Genomic DNA, 18,735 nt, shown 5'->3' with positions numbered 1-18,735 from the left:
ATCAGTTCAAGCTAGCTACTTTCTTCTGATCCTTCCATTCTAGTAGCCGTTAGCAGAGCGGGGCTCTCGTGTGCGTCAGTGTAATCGGTTAAGCTGCCCTTGAATGCATTAATTTTCATTAATGTGTTATTTTTGTCTAAATGATTAATCATAGTTAACACGTTAACCCCCCCCCCCCCCCAGTGAAAACACAAACAAGTTAAAAAAATACAAACTGATTTTGTTTTTGAGGAAGAAAAAAGTTCAAAGAAAAGACAGATGGGCTGGAGGAGTGCTGACAGAACACACACATACGCGCGCGTGCGTGTGTGTGTGTGTGTGTGTGTGTGTGTGTGTGTGTGTGAGAGAGAACACGCTGGTATCTAAATAAAACTCTGCTGCATCCCACATGTGCTCTGCAGTGGGTGAAGGTGCGTTTCTAAACTGGCCGTCACCTGGGAGTTTTTTATCACGCAGCTCGAAACAAAACGCTTCGTTTTCACAAACAAGAGAAAAAACACCAAAACATTAAAGTTAGAAACAAACCGGGAACATTTACGGGCTCCAACCTGAGTTCAACTAAAGACTCGGAGCATTTAGAAGCATCGACTGGACCTCCTGAAGGATGTTGTTCATATCTGATGTTTAAATGATTCCTGAGCAGCTTCACTGATCTGGTGGGTTTAACGTCAGACGCTTACGCTCTGCAGGTCCAACTTCAGACAAACACGAAGCCAGATTCTTCACTGGTGGATTTCTTTCCTCACTGCAGAAACTGAAGACATGAGTTGTAGATGGTGGCGGTTTAGTGCCCTCTGATTGGCTCATCACCACCTGTCTGCTAGCCAAACGTCTCCTGAGAACCTGAGAGGATTCTAATGAAACTCTCAGGAAGTGGTTGTCAGGTGAAGTTGATTAAAGATAGAAACGACACAAACAGCCCGCTGAAAGACGAAGGAGGACTTTTAGGATCACGGAAGAACATCCGTCTCACTCCGACACCCACTAACGGACACACGAGGAGATCTGCAGGACCCTAGAAGTCTTTAGGTGTGAGAATGAAACCGACTCACCTCAGGGCCCGACTGAGCTTGTCGTAGTTCATCTGGGGTTTGCACTTCCGGGCCCCCCACAGCCGGGCCACCTCGTCGGGGTCTTTGATGACAAACTCCCCGTAGTCTCCCTGCCAGGCGATGACATCGTTGTACTCCTGTTTCCTCAGCAGCTCCAGGATGAAGTGCCACAGCTGGATCTGTCTGGAGCCTGGGCTCGACTCCGGCTTGTAGGCCCACTCCGGGAAGGCAAACCCTGGGGGGGGGCAGAGAGGTGTTATGGTGGATCAGACAGAAGAGATCTGATGATTTTTAGATGATTTAGGTTGGAAGTCTGTAGATCAGCTACATAAAGCCCCTGTAAGGGCAGCAGAGGCCACTTGATGTTTAACAGTGTTTTATGAGATTCTACGGAAGCCCATGATGACCATTTCAGACGAGATTTTCCCCACAGAAAACAGTTATATTAAACCATCCCTGCTATCAGCGTCAGAGCTGCAGAATCACAACTGCTATAGCAGATTATCAGGCCTTGAAGCGAGCAGACTAAATATAAGATATGGCCTGATAACTACTATCAGCACACACACACACACACACACACACACACACACACACACACACACACACACACACACACACACACACACACACACACACACACACACACACACACCTTATTAGGACCAGATGTGTACTGGCAATCGGGTTGACACTGGGAAACATATGGGCTCAATACAACAATGCTGGTGTGTGTGTGTGTGTGTGTGTGTGTGTGTGTGTGTGTGTGTGTGTGTGTGTGTGTGTGTGTGTGTGTGTGTGTAATTGCTGTAAAGAAACACTAAATACCAACGTTCCCACACACTAGAGCCATTTATATCCACACGACCGCGAGCCACTAACAGCAACAGGCTCAGGACCGGACCGCTGCTGCGTCGCCGTGGCAACCCACCGATCTGATCAGTAAAATCAGGACTGCACGTTTGTGGTCTGGAGAAAAACACCATCTGATGTAACAAACACCAGCTTATTAGCCTTTAAGGCCTCATCAACGTTTGATAGGGAAGCTCCATAAAAACTCCCAACAACTCCGTGGAAAACCCACAAAGAAGAACCCAGATGAGGATCGGACAGAACCGAACTGCCAGCACGTGCTCCGAGTCGGCCCGGGGCCGAGCTGTAGCAGCCATTAGGAAACCAGCACCAAACCGGAGAAAACCTGCATGAAGAGCTGGACGTTGTGTTTGAAGCCTCTGTGATCCCACGACGACACGCGAGGACTAACAACCCGACCCGAGTGAGTCGCCTCACGACTAAAATACACAACTATACCTCTGTGGATGTGAAGAGTCCTACGGTTTACCGGCAGGTGTGAAAAAGTCGGAATGAGTCACAGAGCGAACGACCAATCAGAGCACAGAAACTCCAGCCTGTTCAGCTCTTTATCTGGATAAATAAAATATAAGGATTGTATTTTGTTGCTTATCTTGTTAAAAAAATCACCATGAAGTACAGGTACGACTGTAAAACTAGATTACAGCGCAAAGGTAATCCAGCTCAGACTGAGAGACCATCTAAAGGCTCGGGACTCCTCAGCTGTCGTGACTTCATCAGCTGATTAGCGTGCGGCGCTCCGAGTCTCGTCTCCACATTCGGATTCTCTCAGATGATGAACGTGTTTTTTTAACACAGTTCTGGATTAGCAGGGAATGAGTGTGTCACAGATTAGCTTCACCTTTTAGACCGGATTACTGACAGAAATTAACTTTTGCTCCTTATTCTAGTTTTTCCAGTTTCACCTTTACACCGATTCCGTTCGGAGGGCAGATACCGACCGACCGCTAAAACTAAATTCACGACTCTGGCACCGAGGTCGGAGAGCGGGTCGGTTCTGGTCACCAGCTGATTTCATGGGTTTATCTCAGTCTGCGTGTATTCTAACACACATTTTATTTGATGGTGAGTTTGGACAGAAAACACACGTGTGTGTGTGTGTGTGTGTGTGTGTGTGTGTGTGTGTGTGTGATGCTGGTGAGAACCAGACCAGTTAACCCAGTAACTCAGTGGTGAGAGGCTTTGACCAGCTGGATTCGTGGCACCAGTCTCAGGTTTTACCATCTAAAACGTTTACTTTAACCAAATCCAAACTCAGGAACCAGAACTTTAACATGAAGACAGAATCCGTCTGGAGACGAAAGACGAGGCTAGATTCACGCTTCCGGACGGCTGAAGGTGATTTAACGGGAATCACCATGGGAACAAAGCCAGTCTGGCCTCTTTAAGATGTAACAGTAAAAATACCTCAGCCGTACGTTTTCCCTAAACTTCCAGCTGCGTTCCGACTCGAGGACTGCTCAGTCGTGTGATCCGGGTTCGGACACTTCTCCAGACAGGAAGTAAAGCAGCATGAGCTAACGGTTGCTAACGTGTTTGAATGAACGATGCGTGTTTATCTGAAGGTCTGGGCCCAAACCCAAACAGAACCGGTCCTGATGACTAACAAACCACAAGCTGCTGTCTGGCCTCTGCTGGAGCTCATAGGGAAAGCCAAACGGACACAAAAGCTGCTAAGAACCACCTGAAAGCAGATTATTAATCTGGCATGAGCATGCCATGAGACAACGAGACACTTGTCTCTGGGGACGAGCTGGACAGCGAGACAGACACGGGCGTCGCGGTGATGTTCAGGTTAGCGTGTGGAGGTAAGCAGGTTCATGCGTGGGTGACCAGCAGCCATCATGCGTGTGCTGCACGTGTCCCTGCTGACTCACCGCTCCTTCGCTTGTCGTGGAGCTTTCACAGATTCCTCCCTTCTCCCCTTCAACTCCACCGCCTTTCTCTTTCCCTTCACTCCGTCGCTCCTTCGCTCGGCCTCTCCTAAGTCAGCCGTCTCCTAGCAACAGAAGCTTTTAGCTCTAAAAATAAACGGCAGAGTCACGACGAACGAGACGAAATGTGACTCAGCTACAGAGAAAAGTTAGCAGAGGAGCGCCGGTACCGGTTCGGAGCTCTGGATGTGATGGGCGGTACCGAAGGCCCACTCAGAGAGGCGGCGCCGCCTGCACCCAGAACCAGATGTTGGCTTCAGTCATCAACCTAAAACCCAGACTTTGGGTCTGGTACTGCTGATCCAGAGTCAGCCCGGTTCTGATCCCACAGTTGGTTTGATTCCAACTCAAACGTGGTTTAGGAGATTAATCCTGATTATTCCCGTCCTGGAAGCAGGCGGATCAGCTGTTGTGATCCATCCCTGCGGTTATCTACACCGATCCTGGCCCTCAGGGCCGATACCAGTGTAACGCCCAGTGCTGGACGACGGCTCAGAACACCAACAGAAGCGTCGTGTCCGTAAAAACATCCCACCGTTCCAGTTCGGGCTTCTCCTACAGAGAGGAAGCTGAGCGGATGGTCTTCAGGAGGCTTCGATGCTTTTATCCACCGTGACGAGTTTCGTGCCTCTCACAGCCATAAAAGATGCTGACGCCGGGCGATCGTCCGTGGTGGACGGGGACGAGACGTCCACGGAGAACGTGAACTCCAGACGGGACCGAGTCAGGCAGAGGTGAAACACGGCGTTCCTGGCTCCCGACTATTTTTAGCAGCAGCTCATTTCCCTTCAGCCTGCAGTCTGGAGACACCTGCGTCCTCCTTCCAACAGAAACACACCGTCTGCAGGTCCGACGTCACCAGAGCTGGAACGCGGCCCACAGCTCCCGATAGCCATCATCGGGTTATTGTCCGACCAGCCTGAACCCAAAATCCCGCAGTAGCATTCCATCCATCCATCTATCCGTCTGCTCTCCTCCCTTCCTCCTATTCTTTGGTGGAGCTAAATTTAGTCCCTGGAAAGGTCGGGATGTGTGTGTGTTGCCTGCTGAAATCTGGACCAGGACTATCAGGGATGGAATCAGGACAACGCAGAAAAGCAGGAAGTGAGCGGGTACAGGGCAGGAAAAGGGGAATCTCCCCGGGGCGTGAGCAGAACCAGACCAGGAGAAAAGTCCCGTTTCTGACAAAAGAACAAACAAACATTCAACTGGAGACAATTAATGGTCCAAAAATCCCACAACTCCTAAAATCAGCCATTAACCATCATCACCTAACTGGTTCCGGTGTTTACCTGTACTGGTAACCATCCCTCTGAGCCTCAAACTGGTGTTTATGAGTGATCTGCTCCTCACTTAGCTGAGCTCATAATTACCCTCAGAGGATGGAGTTCAGATCCGAGGAGCCAGAGGCTCAACGGCAGGGAGGAGTCGGATAAGGAGCCGGGACGAGGAGGGACTCCAGCGAAGAGGGAACAGAATCCAGCAGAGATGGAAGGGAAAGAGAGGAGAGAGTAAAACGCTCCGGTTCCATGAAGCCGGACGGATGAGCAGGGGGTGGAGCTTAAACCTGACGGAAGGAAGAAACAGAAAAACTAAACTAAAACACCAGAAGAGCTTAAAGCCGATCTCAGGATTAGAACGGAATCCGGGTCCTGCTGTGGTCCGGCTCCGCCTCTGAGCTCAGATCCAGGTTCTGTGACCGTATTCCTGCCGTCTGCATAAGATCCAAACCAACAACTCCAGCATTTGGGACAGGTGTTTCCGAGCGTCGTCCGGAGGAACAAAGTTACCGTAGAGGGACGCTTCAACCATCCCTGCCAGGCGAGACTCGCCGGTGGCGGTCAGAGGGGCCGACGGCGCCAACAGGCAGCCTCGCCCCAGGGCGGCTGTGGCTACGTAGCAGCTAACCATCACTGGCAGTGTGTGAATGTAAGAGCTCACACAAGAGTGTCCTAATAAAGCGCTGCATAAGTTGGATGATTATTATTATTATAAACGAGGCAATCGAGCAGAAGGTTGAACCTGATTCTGGTTCTTCAGGCTCTGCAGACACTAAATGGACCAGATGATCCAAACAGAACAACGTCCTGCTGGCGTCAGGACTCCTACAGCAACTCTACTTATTCAGTCATAAGAGACTCGGACTCTCCTGCAGAGCCACACGTTAAACACAGGTGAACGAGAAGCAGCTCACGCCACTCACACAAACGCCGCTGCATCCTGAATCACACCTGAGACGGTAAGAACACCTGAACCCAGAACCTCAGGAACCTGTCCTGGATCAGTCCGAACTCCTCGAGGCGGCTAGAACTGAGACGAGGCTGGTCCAGGATCAGTTTGGTCATACAACACTGCAGCTTCTAACAAACAGCTGGTCTGACTTCTGCATCTTAAGCTAACTTCATTAGAGCAGCGAGTTAAACGATCACACCAGCGATGACCTCACAGTTCAGGCCCGTGGCTCCTAATCTGCAGCGCCTGAACCCAGACCGAAGGAACACACACATGCATGTACACGCGCTCAGGAACACGCCTGAACACGCTTCCCTTCCAGAAAATCACAACCCTGCAGAGCGCTGGGCTCTAACGAGCTCCGGGCCGCATCTGAGCCCCCCCCGCTGCCCGGAGGCGAGTGGACGAGTTTAAGAGTTAGACAGAGACACGTGTACACACACACACACACACACACACACACACACACCCACGTGCACACACACTCACACCCACGTGTGCACACACACACTCACACACGCCCACACGCGCACACACCCACACACTCACATCCATGCGCGCGCACACACACACACCCACTCACACAAACACACACGCCCACACCCACGCACGCACACACACACACACACACTCACGCCCACACCCACGCGCACACACCCACACACACACACTCACGCCCACACCCACGCGCACACACACACACACACACACACAAATGCCCACACCCACGCACACACACACACACCCACACACTCACATCCATGCGCGCGCGCACACACACACCCACGCACACACCCACACACTCACATCCATGCGCGCGCACACACACACCCACTCACACAAACACACACGCCCACACCCACGCGCACACACACCCACGCACACACACACACACCCACACACTCACATCCATGCGCGCGCGCACACCCACTCACACACCCACTCACAGAAACACACACGCCCACACCCACGCACACACAAACACACACACCCACGCGCACCCACACACTCACACCACGCGCGCACACACACCCACTCACACAAACACACACGCCCACACCCACGTGCACACACACAAACGCCCACACAAACGCCCACACACACACCCACACACACACACACACACACCCACTCACACAAACACACACGCCCACACCCACGTGCACACACACAAACGCCCACACACACACCCACACACAAACGCCCACACACACACACACACACACACACACACACACACACACACACACCCGCGTGCACACACACCCGCACACACACCGTGTGTCTACAGGAAGTGAGCCAGGCTGATGCCCTGCAGAGCGAGCCAGACATCTCCAGTCGCTGCGCTGATGAACGGATCCAGCGGGTCAGCCGGAACACCAAACGACCTCAGGGTTGTTAAAAACGGACCCAAAAGAGGGATTAATAGAACTCGTGTTAAACTTCAGGAACCAGAGCGGCCGAGGAGCAGCTGGAATAATCTGGTTTCACTTGAGGGAAGAAAAATCTGCGTTTAAATCCTAAATCCTGCTTCTGTGTGGTTTTCACAGACGACTTTCATTTTTCTCCAACGTACACATTTAGCCACGGCAGCCGGGCCAGCGCCGCTCGCTCAGTGACTTCAGATATGGGACTGATCCATGTGAACACCAGCGCGGACAGTTGTGCACAAAACCACACGCGTGCACGTGTCACCACAGCTCAGAATAGTTCTATAAATCTGCAGGATGAATCACTCCGGAGCTCGCTGCCAATCACATGTCATCCTCTCCTTTTCCAGCGAGGCCGTTTTCCTTTTAGCACGTTTCCCGACAGACAAAGAGGCTCCGCTGCTGATTAGGAACGCCGAAGACCTGGAGGCCAGCAGGATGAAACAACACTTTTCCTTTAAAACAATCTGCAACGCTATCGTAATCACCCTCCAAGCTACAGCAGAGTTTTATTCCCGTCTGGAGCCAAAGGCCCGGATCAGCCGGGATATCTGATCCTGATTAAGTCAGATTCCAGGATTCGACTCGTGTTCTTTCTGGAGTTTTTCCTTCCTGCTTCACTCACACACACCAGGAACATTTATGAAGCTATTTTAAAGACATCAGCTCTCTTCTGTAAATCCCAGCTGTAATCCGGGATTTACTTCTGTCATAATCTAAGATTAGAGAGAAAAAATCACAGGTTTAAACGGTAAAGGAGGAACGACGACAACCAAGATGAACAGAAACGTTACAGCTGTGACAGTGGCTTATCAGGGTCACCATGGTAACCGCAAAGTGGGTGGGGCTTTCTCACTTCTGACACTAAAACCAGAACCGGGGCATTCCAGTCCGGATTGGGTTCAGAGGGTTTCTTTAAAGGTGTCGACAGGAACTGGATACTGAATAGGGCTGCAACAACGAATCGATAAATTCGATGAAAATCGATTACTAAAAGCGTTGGCAACGAATTGCGTCATCGATTCGTTGTGTCGCACAACTCTTCCAAAAGCGCCCCCCCTTCCCGCCCGCCATTGCGCGCAGACCAGAGCAAGTCAGATCAGCGCGAGGGAGAGCCGGCAGATCAGCGCGAGGGAGAGCCGGCAGATCAGCGCGAGGGAGAGCCGGCAGATCAGCGCGAGGGAGAGCCGACAGATCAGCGCGAGGGAGAGCCGGCAGACTTGCGCTGCTGCGAACCGGTTCGGCATTGTTGTGCAGCGATCCAGGCAGCTGCTTCCAGCGCACGGTCCATTCTCAAAGTGGTTCAACCAAAAAACTATAATTAGCACACGATCGTTCATGTCCGTACATGTTCTCTATTTTCTGTCTTATTTGTGCCTGAAGCTCGCTACTGCGGAGCTCATCACCTGTGCTGTGGTGATGTCACCTCACGCAGCATCGAAAACGCGCTCTCCGCTGTGCGGTCAGGAGATCCCTTTGATCTGCTCAAAAGAAACTGATGAGGTGAAAAAGTAAGAATCCAGGCAACAGATTTTCTGGAGAATTAAGAGGAGATGCAGGAAGATGAGAGACAGACAGGACAGGAAAATAGTTCAATAAAAACAAGAAAACAAAACAAAGTGTTGAAAAGTCAAATGTAGGTAGATTTATCTCCACGACACGTTTTTACCAGTAAAAAACAATAAGTTATACAAATGTTATATTTATACATCTGATACAATTCAGATCACCTTCAACACTCAGTCACACACCCAGGGCCGTTTCAAGACATTTTGGGGGCCAAAGCAAAATGCCCCCCCCCCCCCCCCCCCATAACTGGGCTCCCCAGAAGCCTCTGTGTAATCCATGCCCTCTCCAGTAGTGTTAGTTATACAGTGTTTATAAAAGCCCCTCAGACATTACTGACATGTTCTAATATTATCAGATGAAAAACTAAATTATCAGACATGCTGTCTCATCTGCTGCTTTTCTAAACTTGCTAAAAGTAACAAAACCATTTGAAAGCCACCATTTGTGGATTCTCTGAAAGTTTCCATGGAGTGTGTGACAACTTATTTATTCATTGATCCTATCGTCTAATCTCACAGCTGAAACAAGCATCCTTAATAATCTGTGCACAGGAAGCTTACCGATGCTGTAGTAAAACAAAAGGTATAATAATTTATTATTAATAAAACCTTGTTGCAGCACTAAAGCAGAAAAATTAGATTTTGCATTAAATATGCAAAATATTTACATATGAATTGTTTTAGAGCCCTTTTATTGGCAGAATCTGATATTAATTTAGTTCTTACAAAAAATGGGTCCCAACATGGTTTGTGTGGCGTTGCCATAGTGTGATGTCATAGGCACAGACCCCTGTCCTCTTGTTTGGAAATGGAAATATGATCACCCTACATTAAACAAACTGTCCACCCGGGATTTTGCGCTGCACAGAGACGCTTCGCTGCCTACGACTGAACGTCAGTTGAGAGTCAGTCTCATGCAGACTGACCAATGAAGAGAGGGCCTCAAGTTAAGACCCTCTCCTCATTGGTCAGTCCACACGAGGTGGGTCAAAGGTTACTCTGGGCGGGTTACGTGTTGTCAGGCATTCAAGTATTGAGTATATTTACTGCATATTACAGTAAAATATTCTGTATGTGACCACATTATGGTGATCCTTGGGTCGTGATGATGGAGCCCTTGAATATTGTTGCCCAGGGTACAACAAAGTGTTAATCTGGCCCTGGTTCCGCCGTCACATTCCCGCAGAAACTGGTTGATCACACCGGGGCCAGACTACTAGCATGTGGTTTTACAACCACAATGTCCTCAGAAGCAAAAACGCTTTTAAAAGGGAGGGAGGAGTCCTAACTGTTGCTGCAGGCGTGTTGTGTGAGAGTGCAGTTATATACTGGTTAATATATTTTTGGGTTCAGTTGCTTTCATGTGGCCTAATGTGAGTCTATTTGGGATCATTGGAATGATCAGCAGCATTTCTTGATGTGACTTTATGGCAGTTGCCCAGGGCATCATCACAAGGAGGATGGCATTCATTTGCTTTTGCTTTATTTGGTATTTTTTCAGTCATTTTTGGAAATAGTGATCAATTTTGATTAATTCACAGCCTATGTTTAATTACATTTAAAATAAATGTCAACAGATGAGATCAAACAAAACACATGAGAATTGCCCTTAAGCTGTTTAACTTGGACCAAGCATTTTAGGTCACAGATAGATGTAGCTTAGGGTCTCTGTCTATACACCTTATAAGACAATTTAGGTGATGGCATGTTGTTTTTCTGCTATTGAACTGATTTCTAATAATGTTGTGTTAAATAAAGTGAAGGAAGGAGAGAAATAACGTTTCCCTAGCAGTTTTTAAAAATTTCCCCATGTAATCCGATTAATCGATTAATCGTGTCGAGACCCCATCCGATTAATCGATTATCCAAATAATCGTTTGTTGCAGCCCTAATACTGAATGTAATCAAGAGTTTAAACTGGGAATGAAACCGGCACACTTAGGAATTCTGTAAAAAATGCATCAGTTGCTTTCGGATCAATCCGATTTTAAGGCACTAAAAATGTATTCCCGATCAGCTCATCTGGGAGCCAAAAGTCTCCGTGGAGCAGCAGCTGGGACAGAAATCAGCAGGGAATAAAAAAGCTTCTCCTTCTGGAAGGTCACTCACACTTCGGATGAGTGTGTGCATCCTGACGGGAGGTACAAGTGACGAGCGTGATGGATTCAGCTCAACGTTCCCACCTCCTAGACTTGATCCCGCCAAATGAAAGACGCTGTAATGGTGTCTGGTGCATGTCGATGTCTGGTTAACATTTGTGGGAAGTTCGGCTGATTAGATCAATCTGGATCGTCGACTTGGAAAACATTCCAAACTAATTGACTCTAAATTCTTCCCGGACACGAGCCAAAGATGAGAGCTTGTTGGGTTTTCACTCGGGCTGAGGTTCTGACCCGCCACAGAACAATCACAGCGACTGAACATAATAAACCGGGCCGACTCGGGACTTTCTGCGCGACGTCTGGAGCGTTACTCAGCCTTTCCCGATGGGAACGTCACCACAGTCTTAATTCCGGTATTAGACCCAATCTGGATCTCCAAACTGCAGACAGAGCGGCTCGCTGCTCGTGTAAAAACATTAAAGACGGCGTCACCGCAGGGAGATGGCAGCCCGACACGCTCGCCAGCACAGTGAGAAAATTAAAAGTGTGTGTGTGTGTGTGTGTGTGTGTTAATGCAACACAGATACGGCCCACTTTCATGGCACGTGGGGGGTCCAGACCCCCCAATAAAGCGTGTGGTGAGACGAGAACACGCCTGCACGTTTGGGTGACGCTGATCCTGACTCGTTCATCACTGTCACCCACTCTGGATCCCGTCTCCCTGATGATTCCGACTCCGGCTGAAGGTGGAGGTGCATCTCCTGTACATCCCATAATATCCACCTAGCAACGGGAAGTTAACGGGCTGGTTTGTGATTGGCTGAACATCAGCAACTCAACCGCTGCTTCATCAACGACCACGTTTAACGAACTTTTTCATTTGTTGGGCCAAACTTTCAAAATAAAAGCTTCTACTCCGCCTCCGTACATGTGGCTCTGATGTTTAGTTTTGGGTTAACGGACCGGATAAATCTCCTAACGTCTCACACGGAAACGGTTCTGTTCTGCTCGTGTTTATCCAGACGTTTGACGTTTTCCAATTACGCGTTACTGGAAAATTCCCAAGCAGGTCGGACTGCAGGGCCACGGCGTTAAACCTCTGCTGATAACGAAGAGGAGGAAAAGTTTATAAACGCAGGAAAAAGTGAGGAATCGGGATTTGATCCGAATCCATTTAATGCTACAGACGCTTGAAGCTGCAGGAGTAAAAAGCAACACGAGCAGAAAACCGTTAAACAGTTTACGACCTTCCATCAAACAAACACAGATTCCCAACAGACCAGAAACTCCAGTAAACTTCCCGAGTTCTGCTCCACACATTCCTGTTCCTGTCAGACACGCTTTATGAACGTCTCGGTCTAAAAACTTTATTTGGGTGGTTGTTTAGCGGGATGTTAGAGTCGGGCATTAATGAAAGGAACACATGGGACCCAGAAGAGACGGGTTTCATGTTTGGTTTCAGCGAATTTTACAGACCGAGCCAAAAACAGGAAAAACTGTCCTCCAGGTTTCCTCTGGAATTCCCTTTTGACGCTCAATGGGAACGCTTTATAGCGTTTCCCCCGGGTTCTTTAACGTTCTCGTGTCAAATCCACAGCACAGAACAAGCAGATGACCTGCACTTGTACAGCGCCTCTCAGAGTAAGGACTCCAAAGTGTATCATTCATCCATTCACACACTGGTGGAGATGAGCTACGAGGTAGCCACAGCTGCCCTGGAGCGCTCTGACAGAGGCGAGGCCGACGAGCACAGGTGCCACCGGTCCCTCCGACCACCACCAGCAGGCAAGGGGGGTTACGTGTCTTGCCCAAGAACACAACAGCAGAATTCTCTGTCCGGAGCCGGGATCGAACCCGCAACCTTCCGATTACTGGACAACCCGCTCTGCCTGTTGAACCACCGCTGCCCCCCGTTGACTTGCATTCGTGTTTTCGTTCTTCCGGGGACCCGTGGTCCGGAAGTAGGTGGGCGTGACTTAGGCTCTTGTAACTACAGAATTCCATGTAAATAACCACAGAATTCCGTTTGAATAACTCCAAAAACTCAACATTAAAACTACAGAATTTGGCGTGAAACACAACAGTTACACGCTCTCATGAGCAGCTGTTTAAAGATGGCCGCCACACACCCTTATCCTGACTCAAAAAGGCCCTTAGCTTATCGATCCTGAATGATGCATTTCTCTGAACTGAGGCTGTTCAGTGAGCTGGATTAAAATCTGGTTTTACAAATGGAAACCCTTCAGAATGGTTGGAATGTTGGTGTGAATCCCGTCAGCTCTGATGGAGAAAACTCCGGTGAAGGGCAGTTTTTATCCCGGGACAGCTGCGTCGGCACGGCCGTCTTCGGAAACTCACTCCGATGCTGGAAGGATTCCATTTTGACATAAACTTATTGCACCGTTGAGCAGGTCTGGTTTCATGAAAGAAGGTTTTTCCGAGGCCCGTCGAGTCTCTGGGTGGCCGCTGAAGCAGCAGAGCACAAACGCTGAGGTGTGAACAAAGTGTCCCTGTCTGCACCTGAAACCTCACCTGGGACACTTCCAAAGCAGTGAAAGACCACCTGGATCAATGTCTCCCAAAAGAATTCCCACGTTTTTCCTACCAGCAAAACAAAAACAACAGAGGAACAAAATCTAAACGTAGAAAGTCTGAAGTCAGCATGAACGTTGCTGATTTGAGGTTAGATTTATTTGTGAGATTATGAATGAATGAATGAATGAATGAGTGAATGAGTGCAGGTGCAGCACCAGCAGGGACGGGAACAGGACCAACCCGCTCCAACCACAAACCCGGAGTGGGATCCATCTACCTGCAGCCTGGTTTCCCTCCGCGGCTCTTCAGGTGGTCTTTAAAGGAAACACCTGGTTTACTCAGCAGCGGCTCTCTGAATGAGCAGGTCTGACTTTTTCCTAACGGCTCCACGTGTCGCAGCGCTGCGCCAACGAACGCTCGCCGGTCACACAAACGCTGCTGTTGTAGTTTTCACCCGCCGTGGGTGACTGGGTCCTGCTCCCACCACCAGACCCAACAGAACCAGAGAAGACCACACAGCGTGGGTCTGCCTGCAGCTTTAACACCAGGAGGCCGTTCTCAATCACCAGATCGACCTGGGAACCGCTTATCTTCCCCACGAACCCCAGAGGACAGCCACAACAGCTCCTTGAGCTGGGAAGCCTCCAGACATAACAGCAGCCCACCTCCTCACCTTGGTTTGGGTCAACGGTCCCTACGGAAGAGCCGGGATATTCCAAATAAAAGCAGAATCTCCTGGTGCAGAAACCATTCAGAGGGAATGTTTCCCGTCAGGAGTTTCAGAACTCAGCCCCAGCTGTGGCTCCGCTCCACCGGGTCCGTTTTATCTGGCCGGTCGGGGGTCGAGGCTCACAGAGCAGACCCGATTCATTCAGTCATAAATACCTACAGGTCAGACCCCCCCCCCCCACACACACACACACACACACACACACACGTCAGCATCAGCGGGTCAAGCCTTCCTGTTAAATTCAGCCGTTTAATATAAATAACTCCATTCAACAGCTGATGTTTGTGATCCTCCAGAGAAAACACGTTTCCTCCGTTGCTTTTGTTCTTTTCAAACTTTTACTTTACTTTACTAATAAAACATATTTATACTGATCCTACCCGATGAGGGCGGCCAGAACAGCTGTCACGTCGCTCGTATTTGATTCATAAACAGAGCAGCAGGTGTCTAGAAACCCTCAGCTGACCGATTGTCCTGCACGAGAGACTTTATTTAGCCAGCATTGTGTGTGTGTGTGTGTGTGTGTGTGTGTGTGTGTGTGTGTGTGTGTGTGTGTGTGTGTGTGTGTGTGTGTGAGAGAGCTTGGTACAGGTCACCGAAGCCACCGCACACACACTTCCAGGAAACGGCGCTGACCCGGCCGCCACTGAACAACACGCCAGAGAAATACCGACGTGGTCGTTTTTCCAGCTCCTGCTTGTCCGGGCTTGGCTCAGCAGCCATCAGGAATGTGATCAGGTCGACCTTCGTTGGGACCAATCACTCACAGTAACCACATGATGACAGGAAAACCAGAGGAAAGCACAACCTGTGACTAGTTTGTGTGTCTGGAGACCTGATGGGACTCGGAAAGCAGACACGAGAGGACCTGGATTTACCCGGATAAATGTCATTTCATTCTTCCGGTGAGGAACGCTGACCTTCTGGTCAACGATAACCGGGAAAAGAACACAACAACCCTGGAAATCCATCAGTCTGACGGGATAAGAACCCGGAGTCGGGATCTCGATAAGCTGCAGCTGCTTGCAACCAAAATCCCTGAGAGAATCCGTGGATCTTCATTTGGAATCGGACCGAACCTTCACTTAAAACTGTTGGGTTGTTGTGGTTGGGTCGCCCGGCGTTTGGGACTCTTACAGCATAAACCCAGAAGGTGACAGCAGGATGGTTTGGATCGGGTTTAATCAGACCATGAAGACACCTACGGGGAATGTTTGAAGACGTTTGGGATAAGTCACCAACAGTCGGAGCGCTGCGAAAACTGGTGGCTAAGAATCAGAACCTGTTAATCCGACCTGGATATCAGGGTTGATGTACTCCGAGTTTGTTTTCCCTCCCCGCCTCCTGAGTAGAGCACCCACCCACCCACCGCCCGGCTTCTCCACAGGGAGGCCAGGCCAAACGCTCACTTGTGACCACATCAGTGTCAGGAGCGCACGTGCACGAGTGTGTTGATACACACAACACACACTCCCAGCAGCCCTAACACCCGCTGATTGCTCCTGTATGGCCCCATTCACCCCCCACCCCCCACACAAAGCGTGCTGGCCCGCCGGTCCCGCTGGCCTACAGCCGTGACGTCACGTGTGTGGAGTTCTGTTGATATAAGCAGGAACGCATGTGGAAAACTGGAGCTGGTTCTGGTGGGGCCAGACTCCCGACTTCCTGACAGGAAGACAGGGGAGGCTGACCCGCGCGTGTTTTTCTGGAATTATATTTAAACACGTTCAGAGTCACGATTAGACTCAAAACACGAAGAAAGTTGGGAGCGAATCCTGCTCGGAGCTCCCATCCCAGCAGCGACTCACCACGGAGGGAAGAGCTGCTCCGCTTTAGTCCCCGGGAACTACGGGAAGTTGGTGCAGACCAGAAAAACAGAAGCGACCAAACAGCACTGAACCCCAGAGCCGTCGCACAAACACAAACTTCATCCAGCAGCAGGGCCGCAACCAAGGACGTAATTTTCACTTTAGAAGTGGGGGGGACACGGGGGTGGGGGGGGGGGTATCTTTACAATATGTTCTAATAGGAAACAGGCTTCAACACAAACGGTTGCTTTCCACTTGGTCCTAGAGCTCAACCAGTGTGAATTTAATATAGCGTAATATTGTTTTTGGATGGTAAAAAGTGCAGGGGTCAAAACTTGACTTTGGAAAAAGTGGGGGGGACATGTCCCCCCTGTCCCCCCCAAAAATTACGTCCATGGCCGCAACCGAGCCCGAGTCACGCGCACAAAAGCAGCCGCCGCGTCAGATGTGGGCTGAAACTAGTCCGTCCGCTCCCGAAAGCAAGTCTCTGGATGGTGGACGTCCTCGGGGAGATCAGACCCACTCACACTGAGACGAGCTTCGTGCTTCAGCCCGGACTAGTCCCGCACTCGGGTCGGAACCTGATCCCAGGCAGCAGAACCAGACCTGGGAGCCACATTTCTAATTACGACGTTGTGTTGTGGCGACGCGCTCCCCTCTTTAAACGCCCGTTGCGGCTGCTGGAGCGATGCCTGGCCAATGTCACCACACAGCAATTCCCGACTAAACCGAATTTAAGAGCACCTGGATGCACAATGGGGGGAAAATTATAATCATTTCAGGGAAACCGACGAGGGCTCGGAAAAATGAGAGGAATTTTAAACGGCAGGACCTGAGATTTGAGCTAAAAGAGGCGCTGATCCGGTCAGATAAGTTCCCGGAAAACACGCCGGCGCTTTTAAACTTTGGACACAAAAGGTCGATTTATTTGGAAATCTCAGAAAGCTCGTTTCCGGGAAGTTAAAGGATCTCCTCATGTGTGTGTTGTCATGTGGCCGTGATGGGCTTTGCTGCAGCAGCTGACCTTCGGAGTGGAAACCCCTAAAAGTGGCTCCTGAGCACGAATCAGAGCTGGAGGAGATCCCAGCAGCAGGACTGGGATCTGCTGCTTTAACTTTCACCTCGTTTCCACATCAGAGGCCAGAGAGCAGCGTGGGTGTACCAAGGCCGTGACACAAGTCCGTTTACGCCTTAAATCTGCCCGGAAACTCACTTTTACACAAGATGTTTACGTTTTAGTTGCGAGTTTAAAAAATAATCGTGTAAATCACGGAGCCACTGCAGCTCACCACGACCCCAACAGGGTCCAGGAACCAACTTTCTCCCCTCTGGCTGGACTTGGTAGTCGGGTAAATAGCGGAGGAGGTTAGTTCTGATGTTTGGTGGCGGTGTCTGGAGCTCCAGGGTTCGGAGGGAAACCGACCGAGACTGGAGCACATGGATCCGCCGCAGCGCCATCATCACTTTCCCTGGAGCGCAGCTGCTAGCAGGCTAGCGAGCGGCTCCCGTTTCCGTCCGAACAACAACGGCGGAGGAGAAAAAGTTCAGCCGAACTTGTGTGACCGTCAACTCACCCGTGTCTGTGGGGGTTTTCATCTCTGTTGCGGTGTTCGGCGGCCTCCTTCCGGCACTTTCCCCGCTGGCTGGTAACTTTAGACGGTAGCTGTTAGCCGAGTTAGCAGCGGCACCCCGCTCCCCCTTCCTCCGGTGTTGTTCTCGCCGAAGAGCGGCTCGTTGGAAAGAGTTCGTCCCGGTCGAGAGCTCCGTCTACAAGAAGAAACTCTTCTTTGATCATCGACGATTGCTTAAAAGTAAAGTTTGCGTTGCTTTTTCAGATCCCGGTGGTTTCCAGTGCGGAAAAGTTGCTCCAACCGCCTCTGGAGGGGGAAATCCAGTCGCCCGGGTCTGAATGGCGCAGGTCAAAGTTTGGAGGAGTCGCGCTGCCGTTGGTCGGGTTGGAGCAACGGAATGCGGCGAGTTTAAATTTTCATTCCGATTGTTGCCGCGGTGTCGCGTGCCGAGCTCTCCCGCTCACCTCCATCACCATTCTGCGGGCAGCTGCGGCGCTTCGAGAGGACAAAAGTAGCAAAGACTACTCGGCTCTTTCTCCGTCCCCCTTTTTCTCCGGCTCAGACTTTTTCTTTTTCCACTCAGTCACTTCGCGTCTTCTCAAACCCCCCGCCCCCCGTGCGCGGTCGGGGTGTCGTGTTTCGCTCTCCTCCTGCCACACGGGGACGCCCACGCCGATCCACGGAGGGAGGGAGGGAGAGAAGAACCGAACGCCCACCTCTCAAAGATCGTCTTTAGCTACAGAAGCTTGGCTCGATTCACTTTACTCAGACAGGAACTTTGGGAGGATCTTTGTTCATCCTAAACAAAATTACTGTTCCTTACTTTAGGCCAATATCGACCAAACAATAACATTCTACAATTAGTAAAAACCAACAAGCAAACATAAATAAAAGAAACAC

The 18,735-nt window shown here is 50.2% G+C and overlaps 1 protein-coding gene across 2 annotated transcripts in view; it reads right to left on the bottom strand.

Moving 5' to 3' along the window:
- The window catches only part of erf (Ets2 repressor factor), a 29,296-nt gene extending 11,205 nt beyond the window's left edge, over positions 1-18,091 (bottom strand). The window contains exons 1-2 of one of the 2 annotated variants that reach the window (XM_054745381.2): positions 17,839-18,091; positions 1,053-1,287 (exon numbers count right to left, since the gene is read on the bottom strand). In XM_054745381.2, the coding sequence (XP_054601356.1) occupies positions 1,053-1,287; positions 17,839-17,860 (257 nt within the window). In that variant the 5' untranslated portion in view covers positions 17,861-18,091. Of the gene's footprint in view, positions 1-1,052; positions 1,288-3,802; positions 3,936-17,838 lie in introns of those variants that run through there. The other variant, XM_054745382.2, reaches the window with a different exon arrangement.
- Between the last annotated feature and the right edge of the window lie 644 nt (positions 18,092-18,735).

The sequence above is a fragment of the Nothobranchius furzeri genome, chromosome 19 (assembly GCF_043380555.1).
Source record: "Nothobranchius furzeri strain GRZ-AD chromosome 19, NfurGRZ-RIMD1, whole genome shotgun sequence".
NCBI lineage: Eukaryota > Metazoa > Chordata > Actinopteri > Cyprinodontiformes > Nothobranchiidae > Nothobranchius > Nothobranchius furzeri.
Note: the sequence above shows the minus strand (reverse complement) of the source record. Positions and strands in the feature narration are given on the sequence as shown.